At 46.4% G+C, this 23460-nt stretch overlaps 1 protein-coding gene across 1 annotated transcript; it reads left to right on the forward strand.

Annotated features, from left to right (window-relative positions):
* The first annotated feature begins 1058 nt into the window (after nt 1-1058).
* On the forward strand, nt 1059-22023 carry SLC5A9 (solute carrier family 5 member 9). The gene is made up of 13 exons (XM_027747158.2): nt 1059-1124; nt 3625-3729; nt 5574-5738; nt 8274-8379; nt 8929-9009; nt 9739-9944; nt 10748-10883; nt 11764-11871; nt 12048-12198; nt 13158-13326; nt 13836-14051; nt 19199-19346; nt 21180-22023. Exons 1-13 carry the CDS (start codon nt 1110-1112, stop codon nt 21386-21388), a joined length of 1815 nt encoding a protein of 604 aa, XP_027602959.2. The 5' UTR covers nt 1059-1109; the 3' UTR covers nt 21389-22023.
* Nucleotides 22024-23460: the final 1437 nt, after the last annotated feature.

Below are 23460 nucleotides of genomic sequence, written 5' to 3' on the forward strand. Positions count from 1 at the left end.
GTTTGCTGAGTGGATGTCACCAATGAGGAATCCTCACGCCACAGAGCTACGTTGAGGTCCTCACTGATGAACCATGGAGACTAAGCCTCTACTGGAAAACGTTAGCCACAGCCCTGCCTGGCTCCCACTCCCACCTTCTTCACCTTGTTAATTATTACAGGGGAAATGATGAAGGCCAGTGTGCAGCAAAGTCCAGTCTGAGCGAGAAGATCAGCAGTTTGCTCAGAGCCATGAGCCAGCCGATCCCAGCCACCACGGAGGTGCCTGTGCTGCCAGGGGACACGGCAGCAGCCTTTGGAGTGGCAGACATCACTGTCCTGGTTCTGTACTTCGCCTTCGTCCTCGCCGTCGGGATATGGGTGAGTCCCCGAGGGGACTGGGTTTGGGTCTACCCGAGGCAGAGACACTTAGATCCTCCCTGGACCCCTCCTGGGTACAAAGATGTTTGCCTGCAAATGACATCCTCTGCTCATACTGTTATCCCAGAGCCTATTGAGCAAGTTTTGGGGTGACAGTGACCCTCCTGTGAGCCCTCGCTCCCAGCTCACATGGGGACAACCAAGGGATCATTCCCTGGAGGTCATTCTGGGGATGATGTTTACCTCCTGTGCTGCAGAGCAATCTCATATCAGGATGTGAGCAGACAGGAGGCAAAAGAAAAGCCAGGGATGGAATGGAGGAAGACTGAAATGGGACTTCAAAATCTTTGGAAAGATTGTTGCTAAGTACTTGTTCACGTTGTTTGGTGAAGGCCTCTGTCACAGAGACATGTAGTGTTCTAGCTGGCTGAACTGCTTTTTCTTTCCCAATTGGTACATTCAAGGAGAAGTTATTAAACAGGTGACAAGCAGCTTCTTTCAAAAGAAGTTGGACTATCAGAAACCTAGACAAGGAGCAGCAGAAGCAGCGGGCAAAACCTTGTGTATTTAACAGATCCACAAAGAAACTTTTGGAGCTGATGCTGACACCAAGCATTAAGGATTCTCCTGGCTTGGTCTGACTCGAGGGTGGGTGAATGGGGGAAAACACTTTTCTTTTTCCTGTGCTTCCAGTCATCGATACGAGCAAGCCGGGGGACCATTGGAGGCTATTTCCTCGCTGGACGGTCCATGACTTGGTGGCCTGTGAGTGAAACACATCCCTCTGTTTCTCAGGGTTTGAAAGCAATTCCAGATGCAAGGAGGGCAGGTCTGGTGAGGAGACCCAGTCCCCCACATGTTTTGACTGTATTCTCGAGTTGAAGAGGACAAATGAAGGATCCATCAGGGATCATCCTATTCAGCTTTGCTAATGGGCTACCAGGCTAAAACGGTAGCTCAGCATCTTCACATTTTTCCAACTCTCAATTTCTCTGCTAAAGACAGCAATGAAATTGTTCCTGTTGATGGAAGTGAGGGAGTGCTGACAGCCTAGCTGGGTTTGAAACTCTTCGGCCCCAACCCACCACAGATAGTTGTACCCAAGTCAAGAGAGCATTAGGTAATCTAGGAATGTGCTATCCAGTAAAAAAGCATTTAGAGACTGAAGAAAAAATAATCCCAAAGCCCAGGACTTTCTGAGCACTTGCTCTTTAGAGCAAAGTTGAGTTTATTGACTAACAATGTAAGGGATATAAACTTCAAACCACTGAAGTATAAATCTTCACTATGAAGAAAAAAATAATGGATTGAAGGCACCTCTTCTTGGGAGTGAAAGGTACATACAAAGATAATTTAAAGTTTGAAAGGAATAAAAACACCACAGGAATAAAGATTCTTCTCAGCCAATGCCAGACTCTGTATAACCCATATATCTCTCCAGTGAGTCGTGGGTTACGGAATGCACTTCTCAACCAAAACACTGGTTTATTTTCTTTTTTTTTAACTTTGGCTGTGCATTGCCCATAAATTCACTAGGCTAGATTTTCAGTCTGCTCCATCAGAGACACATACACCTCTCTAAAATCTGTCATTTCTTAAATGTTCTTTATACTACTGTCTCAGCCAAGTGACATTTAATTGAAAATACTTAGCTTGATGGTTTTCTCTAATTAGGAGGGGGAAAATTAAAAGATACTAAAATGAAACTTTTTTTCCTCAATTTTGTTCTTTTTTTTTTCTTCCTTTTTTTCCCCCCTTCTATTAAAAAAGCCCCAAAACAAACCCAAAAACATTCTCACTGCTTTTGGCTCCAGCCACAGGTGGCCACAGAGACTGTTGGGTACAGGTCAGCTCTTGGCTCTTTGGAACCATTTTAGGTTCAAAGCAACCTCTAATGCTGTTCCCTTTCCAGTTTTGTTTGTCAGAGCTGATTCCACCTCTGCAGCACTCCTGCAGGCTCAGCTCCTTGTGGCCTCCACCTTGAGTTCAAGACTGGCTTACATGTATTTTATTATTTTTTTTAATGGGAGTGACAGATTTCAACTGTGAATTAAGCAACCTCAAGTGAACCCTGATATTAAATTGCTGCTCCTCTGCAATGTATCTTCTCTATTTCTGTGTCTGATCTACATATCAGGAAAACTGGTTACATTTCTTGAGAGCACCAGTTGCTAATTCATGTTGCAGCAACCAGCTCTCTAATCAAGAGCTTTCCCAGACAAGGAGGCAGAGCTGTCAGCAGGAGTCAGTGTGGGTGTTGATGTCATATTAATGTTTTACCTTGCTCAAAGGTGAGACTCAGATCAACTTCTATCATTCCTTATTTCACATGTAGCAATACTAAGGAGAGAAAAGCTCCTCCTAGGTGATGTGCCTAAAAGCAAACTTTAGGACAAAAGGGCTTGACTTGTCCTTTTAGTAACTCATTTGACCCTGAGAGAGACTTGATGCTGGCATAAAGAAAGGAGGTGAGGCTTTGTGCCAACAAAAATAGTAATTTAGTCAGATAGCCTTTGCCCTGTTTAAGGAGCCTTAGAGCTGGCATTCTCCCAATTAGGGTGTCAGTGAGCCATGGTAGGGACAGCCTGCCACGCCCACAGCCTGCAGCTGAAGTTAACCTGAGCCATTAGCATTTTCCAGCCTGCTGCAGAGCTGGATCGCTTCGAACACACACACCCCGAACACAGAAGACCTGCATGTTTCTAACACCGTCCATGCCACGGTTCAGGGATCTCCTCCCTTAGGAGGAGCTTCGAGGGAGCGCTCCTGTCACCGTGGAAGTGTGAACCACCACCACCCATGTTCAGTGCAAGACTTAAAAAGGGGCTGTCAGCAAGACACAGGGAGGTAGAGCAAGGGTCAGCAAGGTCGGAGCAGGCACGTTGCTGGCTGACTAACAAGGGAATGGAGAAATCCGCCCCATTTCATGGACACTGAGGTATCTCTGGCTGACACCAGAGCTCCCTCACCCTGCTGTTCTCCCCACAAGGGACCTATGTCTCAGGACCACTGACAAAGTGAACCCTGAATCTGAGGTTAAGCTTTGCGTTGGGGTGGGGGCAGTGGAAGGGAGCAGGCACACATACTTTAAGATACAAAAATGTAGGGTTTTTTTTCAGAAGGTGAAGGAAAACTCAACTGTCCATCAGCATCCAGCTACCTAACTACAAGGAGATGAAGTCCTGCGAAAAGGGGAAAATGCTTGGGCTGATATTGAAGTTCCTCAGGGTGACTGTGGGCTTTGTTCCTGTGCCATGTGTTTCAGATTGGGGCATCCCTGATGTCAAGCAATGTGGGCAGTGGCTTATTCATCGGCCTGGCGGGCACTGGAGCAGCTGGGGGCCTTGCTGTTGGGGCCTTTGAGTGGAATGTAAGTCAGTTTTGCTGTCAACTAAGATGTCGCTGTCTACAAATGGACTGTGTGTTTGTCTCCAAAATCAGGTGCTTAACAGTATCAGCAGCAACAAGTGCTCAAGCCTCATGAGAGAAGCCTCCAGATATTCTGAGAGCCTTGAAAATGTGAGATCTTTATTTTAGTTTAAGTGGAATCCACTAGAATTATTAGCTCTTTAACCTTCTCAGAAGCACGTGGCCATAATTTTAAGCTTTAGTCTGCACTTATGAAGATTAAAATAAAAGATAACGAATGCTGGAAAGGTACTCAGATAATCACAGGATTCTGGGTACAGGGAGTTAAAAAAAAAAAAAAGGCAGCATGTTCTCCTAAATTCAGTGTAAATCCATGAGAATCAGCAACACTGCCTTCACCTGTCAGCTGCCAACACGTGGCGTCTCTGGGGAGAACATCTGGGTGTGAAGGCAGGTCTGATTCTGCCCTGTGGAAGTGGCCTGGAAAATTGCCACTGACACCACACAGAGCATGAAAACCAGGCCCTTTGTGTGCAATGCTAATGAAATTTCTCAGCTGCAGTGATGAGGAGTGAGATTAGTGCCAGCCTCACAATAAACATCACTCACTTAACTCTGAATCTCTTGTCTACATCAGCAGAGAGTGCTAATGGTGCTGGGTACTTGCCACAGCACAGGCAGGGCCCACCGAAAGCTCTTTCCTGGGATATCTATTCACTGGACTGTTTTTTTTTTTTTCTGGACCATTAAGATCACCTTTAAGTCCTTTGTGAAGAAACCAGAGACTGTGTTCAGTCTGGTACCCATAGGACATACCAATATTGTAATTTAGGAAATCTATTCAAGTCACTTTAGAAGCCCATGAAGACAAGATTGTATGTCAGGGCAAATCTAACTTCATGAGTTTAGATTAATTTCTTTCAGAGTGGAAAGGCACCTTAGATATGCCATTATTCTCTCCCTTTATCGTGGGACATCACTCAGCCAGAGGGATCATATGAGCATCTTTCACCTCAGCCAGTCTCTGTCACTGCAGGAGCCATGGCTGTTCTCAATCAGTCACAATCTCTGCTCACAGGGATCAGTTTCTTTTCTGAAAACTTAAGTAACTGATTGAAATAAAATCTGGACTAATGTAAGGTACTTGGATGAAAGGTAATGGCCCAAGACAGCCAGAGGGTGAGGTTTGATCATCCAATGACTTTTTTTTTACCTTCAAGTTCTCCTGTTTGGGCTTTTGCTGGGAATCAGAGAAAAAATACATAGTGGGAGATGCCCTTACACCTTCCAAAAGACTCTTCACCTGTGGCAGAGCAACTGAACTGCCCCTTTATCTACCAGTGACAGAAGCACATCTGTGTCAGCCTGCAAGGAGAACATCCCATCAGAGTCTTGCTGTTGCTTATTTTTATGCTCCGCAGGGACAGTCTGCTGCCTCAGCCTCATCACTTGCTAATCAAGCAATAAACAGATGCTCCCATCCTGCTCTGAATCACTTAACTCTTCACTGACACAGCATCAGTGGCCTCAAAGGCCACCAAATACAGCACCATCTTTCAGAGAGCCACAGCAAACAGACACACCACCTTGACCGAAAGATCAGGAGATGGAACAGGATGTGCCACCCATGACAGAGAGACACAGGGCTTAGGAGAAGAACTTCAAAAGCTTCTAACTGAATTGTAATAATTCCTCCAGTGGAGGAAGAAAAAGTTGGACTGCTTCTCCAATACATTGCATGGCACTGTACCTTTGTGCTTTCTTAGGATGTCCACTGACAGAACAGAGGGAAAAGCTGTTCCCATGTGTTGAATCATGTGCCTTTATGTTCTGTCTCTTTAACAGGCCACCTGGGCACTTCTGGCTCTTGGCTGGATCTTTGTGCCTGTTTACATCGCAGCAGGAGTAGTCACCATGCCTGAGTACCTGCAGAAGAGATTTGGAGGGCAGAGGATACAAATCTACATGTCCATACTGTCCCTGATTCTCTACATATTCACCAAGATATCCGTATGTATCCAATTGAACATGAACCCTTGTGTCTAGGGCGGGGGTAGGTCATCCTGGTAGAACTCAGGGCTGCTCATGGAGAACTCAGATGTCCTTGAAAGGACCAGCTTAGCTCCCAGAAACAACAGCAGTGTGTTTGTGCTGCTCTGCTCAGGTAAACACCTGCCTCTGTATTGATCACGGAGACCTATCCTAAGAGAGAGAGCCCTCATTAAACAGCAACACACAGTGAGAACTTTACAGGGATGTGCAGCTAATTACTAAACAGTGTAAGTACCACGAGCTGTCTGCCTGCTTTTCCTCTTCTATCAGATCAAACCTGAGGCAATAGAGACAGAGGAAGGGCAGCATTACCCCATTTGAGAATCTGGCTGGCTGCATCTTGTAGAGGTGAAATTCTATTAAATTATCATAAACCTGCTGCTGTTCTTGTAGCTGAGTTTTCAGCATTAGGTACGTTATAGCTATTTCTTTCTCTTTCTATCACTTATGTTGTACGAAAAGGGTACAGTGTTCCGGCTTAAGGCAAAACTCAGCATCTTTTCTGGATTGCTTGTAGCATTGTACCCTGCTGGTAACCAAAAAGCAATGTAAGCTACAGGATATTTCCCCATTTAAATGCCATTGATACAGAAGCAGAATTTATGCTCAGATACTAAAGAACTACCTATGCCCTTGGAGGAGAGAGGACGGTATTTCAGAGTCCATTACAGGGACTGAAAATGTCAGTCCTTTGTCTCCAGCTCATTGTCCCAAGGCCAGTACAAGTCAGTTTTCACTAGACCTTACTGCAGTATTTAGTTGCCAGATTGCCTTGGGAAGCACTGACTGGAGATTTGCAGCTGGTTTCAGAGTCCTTCTCCCAGGCTTATCATGTCTCAGGTCCTGGGAGGGACATGAAGAGGAGTTCCAGGCTGGAAGGGTGGGATAGATTTGCTCCTCTAATGGGCAGCTCTTGGTCATGTCACCCATTGCTGTCACCACTGCCACCAGGAGCTTTGCTCTCTGAGACTGTAGCACTGCCGTGGGTTAAGTCTTGCCAAGAGGCATTTGAAAGCCTCCTTACCCATCAGGGGGTAAATGGAAGACCTCTCCTGCCACAGCCCACAGTGTGCACAGCCACACAGCCGTGTGGCAAAAACAGAGCTGTCTTTCAGAATGACCTTCAGCAGAGCAGAATTTGCCAGTGCTTTTCAGAGCAGGACCCTGGCCCCCCTCAGTGCTGTTTCATCTCAGTGGTTTCTCCTCCGTGCAGCCAATTCACGCGTGGCTGATGGATGTGGCTGGTGGAGTTTATGGGCATGACAGGTGCTTTCTATTAAGGGGTGCTATTGTTTGTGCAGAGCTCATTTAGCGGCTGGCTGGACAGCAGGCAGTTGGTTACAAGAAGGATTTTTCTCCCTGTGCTTTCTGCCCAAACATAGGTTAACAACTAGGGCATTGCAGAGTCTTCTTGGCTTGCAAAGAAAACAGAGTATCTCAATAAGCAGTGTTGTCAGAGGACTGATCCTGCCTGGCTACAGAGGTGTTTGTGTTTCCTGCTGGGAAGTGAAACCCCAGAAGGCACCGTGATTCCTGTGGTGTACTGGCTGTGCTAGTCCTGTCTCAGGTTTGCAGAGGGCAGGGGTTGCACTGGGTACTTGCTTTTAAGGTGCTAATTTCAGGCACAGCAAATGGAATTCTTGCCCTGTCCCTCCTGTCTCCCTTGGAAAATTTCTCTTCACCTGCATCTCACTCCACTCCAGATTTACAGGTGTCCTTCAAACTGATTTCACAACACAAATATCTCCCATATCACCTTCTGCAATTTTGAATGATGTTATCTGTGTAATTCCAGGTTTCACCCAGTTTCTGGTGCCACTCTCTCTGCCAAAAGGTCCAAACAAAACACAGCCAATGGGAGTTTCTGTATTTCTAGTGAGGTCCTCAGCAGGTATAACCTGTTTTTTTGGAGTCATTCTGGTAGGATGGACTGCATGAACAGAAAAGCAAGCTGCTGACCTTTTCAGATAAATAAATCATGGTGTAAGACACCAGTGATTCTGTAGGGGTCTTTCAAGCAGGAGTGTCTCCTGGCCACTAGCCCACCAGGATGTAGTCCTGGGAAGAATGTGATCTCTGCTTTCTATCCTATGCCTGTGGATATATGGGCTCTCCTGCCCATAGATGTCTTCACAGTCAGCAAAAGGAGTGACAATTTCCACCAGTGCTTGTCTGTCCCAATGAGGATCCTGTGGCATGAAGATCATCTCTATTTTGATGACATTTGGGTCCCTTGGCATAGGACCTTGATTTTTACCCTCACGCTCCCCCAGCTCTCAGATCCCGAGAGCTCTGAGCTAAAGGAAAGTTTTTCCTTTTATTCGGAACAAGGTTCACAGCCAACAGCCCCAACAGCTCTGTCCTCCTCTTCACCTTCGTGGTGTCCTCCCTCGTCGACGCTTTCAGCCGCAGAGGGCTGCAAGCTGCTTTATTAGATTTCACTCGCACGAAGCACCACTAATGCCAGACTGCCCTTGGGTTTTTTTATTCCAGACAGACATTTTTTCCGGAGCATTGTTCATCCAAATCTCTTTGGGCTGGAACCTCTACTTGTCCACTGTGGTCTTGCTAGCAGTGACTGCTGTCTACACCATAGCTGGTAAATAGCTGATTTTAAAGGAAACGTTATAAACTGGAGCCTCAGATATAAGTTTTTCATTTCCTACGTAGGGGAAAGTGTTCAGGGCCTGGTCTGAGGGAGAGGTTGCCCTGGTTGCTGGTAGTACCTGTCCTATCACTCCCAGCTGTTGGAGACCTCTGGCTATTCCCTCCTGGCCCAAGGGAAACTGGAATGGGGGAAACATTGCTGTTTTCTAGAGGATTTCCTAACACTGCACAAGGTGCTCAGATTCCACTGCCCGTATCTGCTATTTTTTTCTTGTTCTGCAAAATTACCACCTTTAGCTATTAGGATGTTAAAATGCCTCTGAGTTCTCTCATGAATGTGGAAAAGCCCTTCAGGCCATTCCTTATGGGAGGGCTTCTGACAGCTGTGGGCTCCTGGGGACCAGCTCAGTGCCAGCTTCTCCAAGTGGGTCTGTCCTGAAATCACAGAGTTGGGGCCGAGGACAGCCTTTTTCTGGGTGAGGTACCTGTTTCCCTGTACGTGGTGACACACTCTGCCTGTTGTCTCTGGTTCTCCTGGCAGGTGGTTTAACAGCTGTGATTTACACGGACGTGCTGCAGACCGTGATCATGGTGCTGGGAGCTTTGGTCCTCATGTTCATAGGTAAGGGTTTAATGGTCCCAAGGCCATCAGACCTTAGCAGGGTGCCTCACCCTTTCATGTGTGGTGCAGAAATGAGTTTTAACCACGCACAGAAGTGGTGCCAGCACAGCTCTTATCCTCCAAGTCATCAGACTTGCTTCATCCTTTGCACTAACTGTATGGAGGTGAGGTTCTGGATAACTTCACCTCGCTGGAGTTGCCAAAGAGCTTTGAAACATCACATTCTCAGAGTCAAATTCAGCTCTCATTAAGCTCATGTCAGTTCAGAGTAATCCTGCTGACTTTCACTCTTGACTTTGGGAGTTACTGTGGATTCATGTGGGTGTTACTGAGCACTATAAAAAAATAAAAAGCAACAAGGGACTGACCATCATCAGTCTTTGCTTTAAACCTCCTTGGCAATCAGAAATATAGGTATATCTTTTTTCATGTCATACCTTGCTCTTGGAGGGTGTCTGAGTAAAGACAAGATGCTGAGAACATTGTGAGGATTAGGATCATGGAGATTTTCCAGCATTGATCCTTTTCCAGGATGCACTGTTTAAACCACAAGGACTCTGGGCAAAATCCAACTGACTTCTGTAGAAACCCTGACTGCCAAAAGCAAGGGTGGAATGAAAAGAAAGGAGATAAGAGGAAGATAAGAGAAAAAAGTAATCACGAGACTCAGATAAGATAATAACTTTGCAGGATGTACCAGTCCTTAAATCACTGGCATTTTCTTTTCAGGATTTGAGAAAGTTGGCTGGTATGAAGGACTTCAGGAGAAATACAGCACAGCAATACCAAAGATCACAGTCCCAAACACGACCTGTCACCTCCCACGTGCAGATGCCTTTCATTTGTTCAGGGATCCCATCACAGGAGACATTCCTTGGCCTGGCCTTATATTTGGTCTCTCTGTGCTGGCTCTTTGGTGCTGGTGCACTGACCAGGTAAGGAAAGTCTTTCCCTCAGCAGGTGAACCACCATGCTGTTACTTTCAGCCCTCAGTTTGTGGATCTATGAGCTGAAAAATTACCTGTGTGTCATTGTGCAGGAGTTACTACCATTTTACTGGTCTAGACCAGAATATCTCACTCCTTCTGCCTTCTCAGCAAGCTGCTAATTTTGTGCACTTCTTAATGCAGTGAGAACAGGTTATTTTCTCCTGTCTTTATTCCACTATGGTCTGGTGAGTACTGGGAGTCTTCATGCAGTTAGCATGACAAGGGTATAAAAATGTGGGTCTTGAACTGGCTCTGCAGTGACCTTGTGTAGACCTCCAGACAAGCCATTCATATTCCCAGATGTCTCATGTCTCTTATTCCTTTTCAAACTACAAACAAGGAAATCTGTACGTGTTTCTCAAGACACGGTGCTTCTGTGCTTTAGGATGGGATAATTATGAAACCCCACCACCAGATCACCTACAGTCTGCTTCATTCCGTGTCTCTTGCTGCCATACAGCTGCTGTCTCCAGCCCTCAAGGTGGCTTCATTTCAGTCAAGGGCGAAATTATTCCTGTAAAGGAAATTTCCATGCTGCCCTCTCCTGTAGCCTGTGCACTGAGCTTGGAGCAGTGGCAGCAGGCTGCAGTCAACTGAGGTGGGAAAGTTGCCATTGGCACACGAAGCACCCTGGGATCCTGTCGGATGAAAGTCATCCATGAGAAGGAGAGACAGAGAGAGGATGGATCCTGCTCTCTCTCTGTTGTGCTTCCTTTTTACTCTCTGTTCCCTTTCTGCACTGATTGCAGGTGATAGTCCAGAGGTCTCTCTCTGCCAAGAACCTTTCCCATGCCAAAGGTGGATCGGTGCTGGGAGGATATCTGAAAATCTTCCCTATGTTTTTCCTTGTCATGCCAGGGATGATCAGCAGAGCTCTTTACCCAGGTAAGTCTTCCCATGTTCCTTGCCACAGGGCTTCGTATCTGCCAGGACCACTAATCCCACACAGGTCTGCCAGCACTTTTACATCTTAGGAACTGCTGTCCTGCAGATGTGCTCATATAGATTCCTGTTGTACCCTAGTGTTCCCACGCCCTTCCTCCACCTCCAGTTCTCCCACAGTGGTAAAACTCAGTAGGAGTATCCATATGGGGCATATTTTCCATTGGGGCCATAAAGCTCCATCCCTGTGGACCTTGCATCCATCTGTCTGAGGAAATCAGTGAAATGAAATTAAATACATGGAGCACTGAGGGCTGTCCTTCAGGTCCTATGGAAATACATTCATTAGGTATTTTGGAGAGTTTTAACAATCTACCACACAAATTCATTCAGTTCCTTGTGGATTATAGAAAAGAGCCCTCTGTTATCTCCCAAGGCACTCTCATTGCTGGTTTCTCCAGAGCATGCCTATTCCCAAGAAGAATACCTTGGTTAGGCGACTACTCTTGGAGGAAAGTGCTTATCTCCCAGATTTCCTGAATAGGATTTAGTCGGCCTGCAACATCCCTGGGAACCCAGCTGACAGGTTCATGGAAACAATCCAGTTCCCACAAATGACAAATTATGAAGGATTACAATTATGCAACATCCAGGAGAGTTTTATCTGTGCCCTGAACAGAATTGCAAAATGTCATCTCAAAGCTTTACCTTTATTATAGGATGTAAAATACTGTTCAGCTCCCCTCATTGTAGCTGCATTCCAGCTGCACCTCTGACTTTCTATGAAGCCATACAAAGCATCAGGATTTGTTCCCTTTAACTAAACAACCTGTGGCTCAGTGGGGTTTACACTGACTTCTTCTTGTTTTCCTGTCTTCTACAGATGAAGTGGGCTGCGTGGACCCAGACATCTGTAAAAGGGTTTGTGGAGCTGCAGTGGGTTGTTCCAACATTGCCTACCCCAAACTGGTGATTGAACTCATGCCTGATGGTAAGAAACACACCTGGGGAGGTGTCCATGAGCTTTGCACGAGGCGACCAGACTGCCCTTATCCATCCCAAGGATGTGGAAATCTTACTGCAGTTACCAGACATCGGGATGAAAATACCAGTGCTCAGGGGCCCACGATCTAATGCTGATTTTCCTTCCCTCTTTTGGTCCCCCAGGGCTCCGGGGTTTGATGATTGCAGTGATGATGGCAGCCTTGATGAGTTCCCTCACCTCCATTTTCAACAGCAGCAGCACTCTCTTCGTTATAGACATCTGGCAGCGGATCCGCAGACAGGCTTCAGAGCAGGAGCTGATGGTTGTGGGCAGGTCCTTACATTTATTTATGTCTCGTTCCTCTCATCATCTGTTTTGACTGCAGCATTTAAATTCTTCAGGCTGGACTCACTGAGAAAAATCTGGTGCCTATAATATAGAGCAGGAACACAGCTTGGGAAAGAGCATTATGCTTTCCAGGTTCATCTTGGATAGACGTGGTCAGAGAGAAACACTGAGTGTATCACTGAGCTGGGTAGACCATTAGCTCTGCCTTCTCTAAACTTATTATAAATACTGCTTCAAATGTAGCTTTTAGAAAAGCCAAAGGTGCTCTGGGGTCATTGACACCAGAGGTCTTTAAGAATATTATATAAGAATATTATTTTTGCATCAGACAGGAGTGATACATTGCAATTACTCCTGTTTTGTTTTGGTTTTTTTTTTCAGTGAAAAGTGCAAAGCTGATTCTCCCAGCTCTCTCTCTTGTTCAGCAATATGAATAAACCTCTGTAACATACAGTGCAAAGGTGAGGGAGGGTTATAATATTCACCTGAGACCCCAAACCAATTTTAATAAGCAGAGACTGAGCATATTACCTGCTTGGAAAGGTGGCAGAAAGATTGTTTCCACAAGCTTCCAGCTCCTTCTTTCTGTCTCATCCAAGAGCAAGGTCACTGAAGATCATTTCTCTCTCTAGGACATACCAGGCTGAAGGGCTGGTTGTGGGTCCACTGCTGTTGTGGATCTCTCCTGCATGTTGACTGGCAAGTCTTAGCACAGCTCACTCTCAAGACTGTCAAGTTACCTTTGGGAATGAGTTGAATTACTTCCTAGAAGAGAACAATTTTCTCTTTTCCTGTGTACACAAGGAAAGGTTCCTGAGAGTGACCTTTGGATTTTTTCTAAGGAAATCCTGAGAGTAACTGGGAGTGTGTTTTGCTGCAAAACTTCATTTTCAGGTGGACTCCACCACCTGCAGAGCTAACAGAGTTTTATCATCACCTTTCAGAGTGTTTATCGTCATTCTTGTGGTCATCAGTATTCTCTGGATCCCAATCATTCAATCAGCCAACAGTGGAAAGCTCTTTGACTACATTCAGTCCATAACCAGCTATCTGGCCCCACCCATCACAGCTCTCTTCATCCTGGCAATCTTCTGCAAGAGGATTAATGAGCCTGTAAGTGAAATGTCAACAACCAATTGATATGTGTATTTAATTTGATAAAATAAGTAAATATCTCTCCCCTCAGCACTTAGCCTTTGAGACTCTTTAAACTCAGAGCCAGTCCTGCTAAAGTGTGACAATGAGACAGCCTTTCCCTGGCGTGTGTTAGTGAATCTTAGCCCAGTCTCTAGTGTGTGTGTTTGCTTCCAAGAAGTCACTGCAAGTGGCACTTCTTGGCAGTCTCGTTTGAAAGCACGAAAGAGAAGTTGTTCTGCAATTTAGGGATGATGTGCTAAAGTCTATTTAGAGAAATAGGAGGAGATTCTTGCACTGTTCGTGCTCTATCTGTCCCACATTCAAGCACAGAGAGAGAAAATGAGGATTTTTAACTGAAAAAAATCCCCCTTTGTTGCATGTCAGCGTGGATTTCCACCAGGCATGAAAAGTCTTGGGAGAGGAGAGGGAAAACTACAACCAAAGGTAACATGCAGTGACTTTTTCTTTGTGCTTGCTTTTCTCAGGGTGCTTTCTGGGGCCTCATGGTTGGGCTGGCTGTTGGTCTGGTTCGGATGATCATCGAGTTTATTTATAGCACACCGTCCTGTGGTGAGGAGGACAGAAGACCAGCTGTGCTAAAGGACTTGCACTACCTCTACTTTGCCCTCATCCTCTGTGTCCTCTCTGCGATTGTCATCGTCCTTATTAGTGTCTGCACCCCACCGATCCCTGAAGAAAAGGTAAGTGACTTGCAGTGACACCCTTTTCTCAGAGCCCCCCTTTGGTTACCAAAAATCTCTGAAATCTGCCCTTTTCTTTTCCTCCCATGGTTAAGAAATGGTGTGTAATGCATATGCTGCCAAGAAGCCCTTGCTCCTCAGCTTTCTATTCCCCAGGTCGCATAGTGTTAATGCTTCTGGGGCACTGAGTGCTTCAAATTGAGTGTGAGTTCCCATGCTGTGCCTGGAGCTGGGCAGACACCACAGCCCATCATAACTGGAATAGAAAGAAAAGAAGAAAGGGAAGGAGATGAAATTATATTACAGAGCACTGCTGAGGAGGAATTAAATATATCTAATTGTAGCATCTAGCCTGTTTCAGCAGAGCCAGCATCAATCTTGCAGGCAAACAAGATTAATATCTTTTGCAACATGGGCATTTAGGAAAATAACATTTTGTCCCAATGTGATCTCAATTAAATTTAATAACTTTGAGTGAAGCATAACTTTCTTTTACTTAGCACATTAAAATGGTGCAGAGTTGGGAGGTTTTATATAATAAGACCTTAAAGCAACTCTTCCCAGTCCCAAGTTTTAAAGCAGCTGCCAATATAACAAAACTGCCATCCACCTCTAAGCAAAGGTTACTGGATCGATTTAAAAGACCTATTTTTTCCTGTCTAACTGCATGCATTTTCTATCTGTTGCTTCCTCATAACCTGTAAAGCATTAACCAGTTCCATCAATGTTTGATGGGAATGTTAGTGGTGTCAAAGACACCCCTCTCCTAAAGATTACATGAAAGCAGGTGCTCAGATAGAGGAGATGAGGGGAGAGAGAGAGTCTTTGTGTCTGCTTGGAGATAAACTCTCAGCTTTTATTAGCTATCAGAGGATCCACATGGGAGAGAGAAATACTGGCAAGGAGGCAGCATTAGTTCTGCCGCTTACGTTGTTCACTACTGCTCAGGGGTGGCCAGATGGTTGCCAGCAATTAATTACTGTGGTTTAATGAGTTCCCACTCATCATCTGACCTGTGATAACTAAACATGTGCAGTGCTCCCTGCCCACAGCAACAGCAAGATAAGATGCATTAACACAGCACTGGCGAATAGGGAGCATCACACTGACAGTCCGGGAAATGAAGAAACTGGCCACAGCACCTACAGGATTTTTGCTGTGACCTCAGAGGTATGAAAACATGTACAGCATCTTTCAGGAGGGGCAGTTCAGGATGAAGGCCTACTGTAATAGAATTAGGGAAAGAGAGGTTATGATCGTAAGAGATTCCTCGGAGAATGTTTTCAGTGGTATTTCTACTGAAATGTGTGAGTTTATAGGTGCTGGATATGAGGCACCTTATTTGAAATATCCTTCAAAGAGCCAAAAAGGTCAGGGAGGACAGAATTTTGTCTGAAACGGCTATATGTAGTTATCCCAGAGGAACAAAGGATGAGAGGGGCGGTGGCTGGCCCCCCAGGCACATCTGGAGAGCCAGGGAGAGAGAGAGGAGAGCTTGCTAAAGAGAACAGTCAAAGTGAAGGTGTGGGGTTTAAGCTGAGGTAGGAGACAGTGTTGCTGCCTGTCTGGCAGGAATCTGAGTGGCCAGCACTAAGACCAGCTTTTTTTATTTTTCTCAGTCAGACTCACCCCAGAGATGAGTGCAGGTGTAGGTTTGGACCATCACTCTTGGTGGGGTGGTTTCTCATGGTGCCCTGCAAGCAGGGCTTGTCTCCTCATCTCCAGTGAGTCTGTGGCTGTGCTGAGGTGGCTGAAAGACAGAAGGAAAGGTAGGAGGTAGAAATCAGGGTGGACGTGTCAGGCTCCAACTCTCTGGATAGAAACTGACACAGGCCTTTGTATTTGGCCATTATTTACCTCAAGTGGCAGGGAAGTGGGCAATCCTGTGGGGAAGAGCCTGTATGTCCCCCTGATAGGCTGGTAGTGGGTGTCCTGAGTGAGGATATCTGAAGTGCCAGTGCTTCCCAGTCCCCTGTGTTAGTCAGTTCCCTTTGTGAGCCTCGGATATTTCTCCCATAAGGATCGCACAGGGCTAGTCCTGCTAGTTCTTAACCGCAGTGCTTTGAGATGGAATGATGAAAGACACGGTATAAGAGCTAGGAATTGTGTCATTTGTTTTGTCAAGCAAAAAGAAAAGAAAAACAAGCCAAAAAGACAAAGCCAAGGAAATACAGTGATAGATCATACCTCAGCAGATGTAAATCAGCATAGCTCCATTGCCTTCAAAGAACAGGAACAGCTGTTGAGCACAGTTATGTCGCTTTACACCGGCTGAGGATCTACGCTGGACAACTTTAAATATTGAGTCTCGATGCTTTTGAGATAGTAAATGGGCAAAAGGAGAAAAGAGATTTGTATCTGATGTTTTAGTGGTACAGCTAATGTTCCTGGCTTTAAATGAATTACAATCTGAGAACTGCAAGCTGTAGCATTTTCTCCTGCTGTTTTGGACGTTCTCCCATCCCTGTGGTGATTGATGCTGTGCTGGAAAACAAGTATGCAAGGAATTTGTTTGGTATGCTCCAGAGTTCATATGTCTTCATTGTAGGTAGTCCATATCGTGTCACGCTGTCCTTGAAAACCCTGCAAAAGAGCTTACAATTAAATTTGAGACTGTGAAGCTGAAACACAACTGTCAGGTGCCAGATGGCATTTTGGAACAGAAGGATTTATTCTAGTTTACGAACAACAAAAGAAAAACTTTGCTGAGTTCTTGCAAACTCCTTTATCCAAGGAGACTGTGAGGGTGAAAAGGGAGAGGAACAGCCCACAAAGCACAAATGCTAGACCAGCAGGTCAACCCCTCAGGTGTCAGGGCTCACCCAGACAGGCTGATGGATTGGCAATTCCACCTGATGTACTCTGGGGTTGAATTTTTTCCCCGTGTCTTGAGGTCTGGCTTCAGTAGCTCCTTTTGGTGTGTAGCCGAGGAGGAGCACCAAGCCCCCTTTGGCTGGCCTGACCTCACCCTGTGCACTCTGAGGTGCTACAGCTGAAGTTCCTACAGCATCATTTAGTGCCACTGAGAGCCAAACTCGCTCAGCTCCTGTGGGAACCAGACACTCACAGAGGAGCAAATTAAGGAGGGGGGACACAGGGCTTCCCAGGGAGTGTCCACGCAAGGCTTTGCAGTTGGGAGCAGAGCCACAGGGCTCCCCGGGACCCACCAAGCTGCTCCTTCCCACTCCCCTGCCCTTGGGCACGGTGGCCTCAGGCAGCATTTCCAAGGTCCAAGCCAGTTATGCTGACACAGCTCCCCTCTCAGCAATTCTTCTTATGCTTTTGCTTGCTTTCTTCAGGCACGCAAAACACCATCATCTGCCTCCCCCATCCCATCCCTTTGGAAGTCAGTGCCAGGGAAGCATAGCCAGCCCTGTGGAGGCCTCCATGGCCACACAGAGCTGCTGCTCTGCCCTTCATGTGTCCTTCTAGCAGTGGCAAAGAGGAGAAAGAGGGATCTCGAGGAATACAGTCAGCCAAAACCCACCACAGGAGAGCTTAAAGCTGGAGTGTTGGTGAGGTGCTTCACCAGGGAGCTCTCTAAGGTGGTGGTTTGCTTTGTTTGGCCATAATCGATGCACCAGCCCCTGGGTGGGTCAGTGGGATGATATGTCATGAGGTTACCTGTGTGCCTATACTGCTTTCCATTGGGAATTGCTTCCCTCTGGTGGAGTCTGAGCCCCAGGTACACCCCAGCCCTGCCAGATTTTGCTGTAGTGTAAAGGGAGAGTGATTCAGTGATGTGAGGGAAGAGAAGAGAAAAGAAAAAGTTTTGGAAATCTTTTAGTACCCTGAAACTTTGCTATGTTCCAGTGACATTTCCTAAGTGATTAAAAAAAAAAAAATCCCTGAGAAAGATGAGGATCATCAAATCAAAGCAATTTAGCACATCATGACAAGAAAGATTAGCCCTGCCCAGTGCTCATCTTGGTTGAAAATGATTTAAATAAAGCTATAAATCTTCTGGAAATTATGCAACATTTTGTGTCAGCTGGAAACTCCTGCCTAGATCTGTGTGTGTAAAATTCAAAGATTAAACTCACGCTGCTTTGGAAGTGACCCATTTGAGACGTTCATTTCCATGTGGGCAGGGCAGGGAGGCAGCTGCTGCTCAGGCACACGTGTGACTTTGCCTGACCTGTTGTCACCACTGCCCCAGTGCCATCCTGCACCCCTCTGCCAGGCAGCTGTGGGTGGAACAGGAGGACAGGCCAGTGGGCAGTTGTGTTTGAGAGGGATTGATGAGCGTGGTCCTTGCTGCCTGGCCTGGCCTGGCTAGAGCAGGCAGGGGTTGGGAAGCGCTGATGCCCTCAGCCTCCTTGGTGTGCTGTGGTCAGCCAAAGCAGCCACAGGCCTGGCTTAAATCCAAAGCCCTGAGCCCCTGGGGTGGGTAACTCCACCCCACAGCTGCCAGAGGACCACTGAGAGGTTTGCAAAGTTGATACCTCCTGTGCACTCCCTGTGTGCACTCCTGGGGAGGAGAAGTAGACTTTCAGACTTGCTCTGGGATGAGAGTTTCAGACCTTTTTGCATTTGTAAAGCAGAGGAGGTTGCAGCCACAGCAGCCTGGCCAGGGCTGATCGTCCTCTGTGGCTTTGGATGGTTCTTTCACTGAAGGACTTCAGAGAGAGGTAATATCTTGTATTGGCCCAATTCTAGAAGTCTAGAATTGAAAACAAAATCTTCTAATGGTACAACTGCTGTCTGTGAATGTTACCAGAGAGATATCTTGGTTTATTTTTTTAATTGTTATTTCACTGATTTTATTACCCCTCCCCACTGGAGGGCTGCCATTCAGGATGCTGCAGATCATCATTATTTCATGTCAATCATGTGAGCCTAATAAAGAGGAAGCTGCTTCTTCAATGTCTACTAAAAGGTTACTCCTGATAGAGGCAGGGATGGAACAGGTTATTTAAAAAAAATAGAAGGAAAGAAACTAGATTAATTCACACTTTTCCTCAGCTTTTTCATTCTGTTTGGAAGGTACCACCTGTGCAGAAGGGAGGTGAGGGACAGTGGGAGATCACCCCAAATAGTTCTCTCAGCACTGTCTTGGACCTGTGCTCCCCAAAGAGGGAGGTGACTGTCATGATGCTTTGGGACTGACAGGCAATAACCTGTTTGTTCTCTGTCCCACTTTGCAGCTCTCATGCCTGACTTGGTGGACCAGACACAGAAAAGCACCTGCCATTGACCTGAAAAACTGCAAGAGTGAGGCAGCACAGATCAATTCAGCCAATGGAGAGAACGACTTGGTCAAAAGTGCAGAGTCAGGCGACAAGGAGGAGACAGGTAGGGTGATTGTTTGTGAACAGACATGCTCATGTGCATGCGAGGGCACAGCCAGGGCCTCATGCAAGTCCCTAAAGCTCATGAGAGGCCACCTGTTGCATTTACTGGAGTCTGGGCCTGTATTTACAGGTGCAGCAGTTATGGTTCTTGGTCCTCACAACATCACTTCATGTTACAATTCTCTAAATGGTTCAGAAGAGCTACCAAAAAAAAAAAAAAAAAAAAGAAAACCCACCACTCAGTAAAGTGCTTTCCCTCCTCCTCCCTAGAACAAATGCAAACTACCCTGATCCAGTTCTGCCCAAGTCACAGGCTGATTTTAGCACTCCAGGCCTGGACACTCAGCTGTTTGCTGGACTCCTTAGATGAGTTTAATGGGCACTTGGGAACATCCCTTGGGAGGGTGGAAGTCTGTGCTGCAGGGACACTGCCCCTCACCCCACTGACACTGGGGCTTTGTGCCATGACACTGCATCAATTTGTGTGCTTCACCAAGATGCCCCTGAGCTCCACAGCACTACTGCAGCCTTAGCCAAAGCAAGCAGCTACCAGTAGCACTATGAAAGTCATGGCAGGCTCTGTAATTGCAACTTTCAGCATGTGAAAGTGGCATCCCTTCCTGTCCTCGTCATTGCTGGGACCAAACTCACCCAGTGATGCTGCCACAAGCTGTGTCAAAATAACATCACGATCTGAAGGGACCGTGAGACCCAGGGAGCAGACCTGTGCACTTCGTGGATGTTTACAAGCCTCAGTTCTCTCTTTTACATAATGCCAGCAGTATCTTTCATCTTCCTTTAGGATATGAGGCATGGTTAAAACTCAGAGCTTAGATAGCTGTGTGTCCTGCCAAGGGTATCTAATAAAAAAGAAAGCAAAGGGTCAAATGAACTTAAGGAGTCGTCGGGAGATAGAACAGTAGCAGGAGATGCTACATAGGCAAGTTCTTTTCAGAGTGGACAGAGCTTTATTCTGCAAATCTATTTAAAATTGCAGCTTTCTGGTTTTCAGCTTAACCTTCAAAGGTTACAGAGCAGAAACCTCAGAATAAAGGCACATACACAAGATTTCTTCACTCCTTCCTTTCGCTGGTCAGTCCAAAGGACACTGGTACCAATTACAGTCAAGCCAAACAGAAGTGTACAACTAAAGAAATCTCTTAATTTTTTTTTTTGACCAGTAGAATAAGTTTTGGGTTGACTGCAGTAATTCAGCATTATTTATTAGTTCTTATCAATTCCTATTTCACTTAACTAGCTCAGATTTTTATAAACAAGTGTCTTGGTACTTTGGTAATTAGTAATGATGGGGAAGGAAATGCGAAACACAGCAGTTGACAGTTTAATGAGTTTTTTTTCAGAGTAACACCTTTTTTTCAAGGCCCTATGACATCCTGCATTTCAAAAAAAGGTTATATTTGGAAAGAACAGCCACTGAAATACACACTGCACCGGGCTGACAATTAAAACTCACACTTCACCTGGCATGTCATGTGTAATAAACAAGCCAGGATATCTCTAAATGGACCATCATGCTGTCAGGAATTTTTGAAAGTGGATGGAAGCCGGGTTGGGGAGGAGGGGGAAAAGGTCTCTTAATTAACTAATGAGCGATTGGTGTTGCAATCAACTGACTGTAATCAGGCTGTGCTGTACATGGTTGAGGGATAAGTTTCCCTTTCTCTTTCCCTTTCCCATCCTGATATTGCATCTCCTACCCCAGGTGCCTCTCAAACCCCACTGCAGATTGGCTAATGCACCTCCAAACTAGTGGGAAGAGGGAGGGAAAGTCCCAGTAGGTTCTAACACCCATTTTTTGGTCTGTCTCTCGCAGCAGCCAAGCCTCCCTACTGGAAAATGGTGTATTTGTGGTTCTGTGGTCTTTCCACCAGCCCCACGCCCACCCTGTCCCAGGAGGAGAGAGCTGCCCTGGAGCAGAGACTCACCAGCATTGAGGAAAAGCCCCTGTGGAAGACTGTTTGCAATGCCAATGCTGTTCTCCTGCTGGCCATTAATGTCTTCCTGTGGGCATATTTCAGCTGAGGTGGGGTCAGGAAAGGGGTGGCTTTGGTTTCTCCCACCTTCCTGTCTAAGCTGGAAGCATCAGGTGACAGAGCCCCTGGTGATGGTCCCAGGAGGGACCCACTGGCATTCTGTGGCACAGCCCTTCCCTGGAGGCACTGCTTGCTGGGAATGACTGTGGGGCTCAGTTTCCCCATAGGGTGAGACCAAGACTCAACACTGGTCATGTCTGGGATGTGGGCCAAGTCTGGAGGTCTGGGGTCCAGTTTAAAGGTGCAAAGCCGAGCCCAGCAAGGAGCAAAGGCTTTGGAAAGCCCAGCTATGGCTGGGTTCTCTCTCAGGGCTGACTTTGCACCGATGCATTTGGGGGAAGGACTTCTGGTTTACACTGGTGTGCAGAATGAGACTTAAACACACTGCAGCTTTTTTATATGGCTAAAATTCGAATAGGGTCAGTAGGGGACCACTGAATTAGCTCAGCAGTGACAACCTTGGCTCCCCAGCAACCCCAGGATGTGTGTTGGACCCCTTCCACCCCACCCCTCCTGCCTTGCTGGCATCAGCAGTGGGAACAGGGAGCTTCTTCCTGCTTCCCGAGCCCCCCATCCTGCCCACTCTGCTGTGTGACAGTGGGTCTCACAACAGCCCCAGCCTATTTGCTCATCAGGCTGATGCTGCCCCTTGACAGCATTACCAGCAATAAAGGTGCCTTAGTAACCAAGCCAATCCTGACTTTGGGTTATTGTGGTGATCTGTCCTGCACTGACACACGAAGGGCTCCCTGGGACCAAGGTGACCCGGCTGTCTCAGGGAAAAGAAATATCCTTCCTTGGGGCCTGATCCAGGGCCTCGCTTTCTTGAGCAAGTTCGGGCTTCTCTGACCCATCCTGGTGCCACCATGTCATGTGGCACAGCCATAATTTTTTAAACCATAGACAGCAATAACCCCTGTTAATATCTGTGCCTGGTGGTTAGGATGCTCACCTGGAGAAGGCTAAAAATGCCCACAGGCATGTGATCCTGCACTCCAGCATCCGAGGGACATGTCCAGGTCACCAGGCATGGGCTGTGCAGGGAAGAGAAAATGAGTCATGATTCATCAAGGAGAGAAGAAACAAGGCTCTGTTTCCACCTGGCTCAGGAAGCCCAGGTCATGGTTCCACTGCTTCTCCTCAGTTTGGATGGAGACTGAATTGGCCATGCAGGATGAGGTCTGTGCTGGCTTTATGCAGGTCAGTATAAGCACTTGCTTATTCTAAGAGGAAAAAGTAGATATCCCTTGAACAAGGGAGACCTCAGCCCCATCGGTTGCCCACCCATCCCTGGGGAAGAGGAATACAACACAGAATTTGTTCTGCCTTTCCACTCTTCGGTTTCAAGCAGGTAGTGCCCGGATCAGAGGGTACCTCAAAACATTTAGAGGATATCAAGTTACCAGCTGTGATTAAGAGCTGGTAAATGTCTAATAATAACAGGTATGTTTTTAGTGCATTTAGAAATATCAGGGCTCTCACCTCCTTGCCTAGAGCCCTCAGACACCCTCAGTAGCACTTGGCTCCATGGTCTTATTGGCTTTTTTTGGCCACACATCTGCTAAAGCCATGGGGAAAGCAATGCAGGACAGGATGAGCAAAACTGGGGCATTTTTTTTTAAACACTTGAGATTATTTTTTTCCCCCCAAGAAAAATTCAGTTTTGCAGAGAATAGAACTGAATTTGACTAAGTTTTTGGGTTTGGTTGTTTGGGTTTTTTTTAATGGCACAAACATTTTTGATCTTTGGTTATATGATGTTGATTTCTTCCCCTCCCCATCTCACCCTCCTGGGCCCTGGAAGATGAAGTTTCCTTTAAAATGCTGATGTCTATGTCAGTTAAAGTAATGTTGCCTGAGAGCTGTGACTGCATCTCTGAGCTTGGCTCTGAGAAGGAATGGAGACATCCGCACTGCCAGATGCAGCCAGCTGTGCACCCCACAGGAGGAACACATTTCATTGGTAAATTTATTTGACTTACTGCTCTGCTTTGAACCACTGAAGTGAAACAAAAGGAAAAAGAATTATTGGGGAGGGGGAGTCTGAAATGTTTCATTGAA

The sequence above is a fragment of the Pipra filicauda genome, unplaced genomic scaffold (assembly GCF_003945595.2).
Source record: "Pipra filicauda isolate LSUMZ 115617 unplaced genomic scaffold, ASM394559v2 scaffold36_size6622888_pilon, whole genome shotgun sequence".
In the NCBI taxonomy this organism is placed as follows: Eukaryota; Metazoa; Chordata; class Aves; order Passeriformes; family Pipridae; genus Pipra; species Pipra filicauda.

Coding starts and splice junctions, on each gene's coding strand:
- SLC5A9 (XM_027747158.2), top strand. Junction 8,380..8,928: donor TGCTGTCTACACCATAGCTG/GTAAATAGCTGA, acceptor TTCTCCTGGCAG/GTGGTTTAACAGCTGTGATT. Junction 11,872..12,047: donor GATTGAACTCATGCCTGATG/GTAAGAAACACA, acceptor TTGGTCCCCCAG/GGCTCCGGGGTTTGATGATT.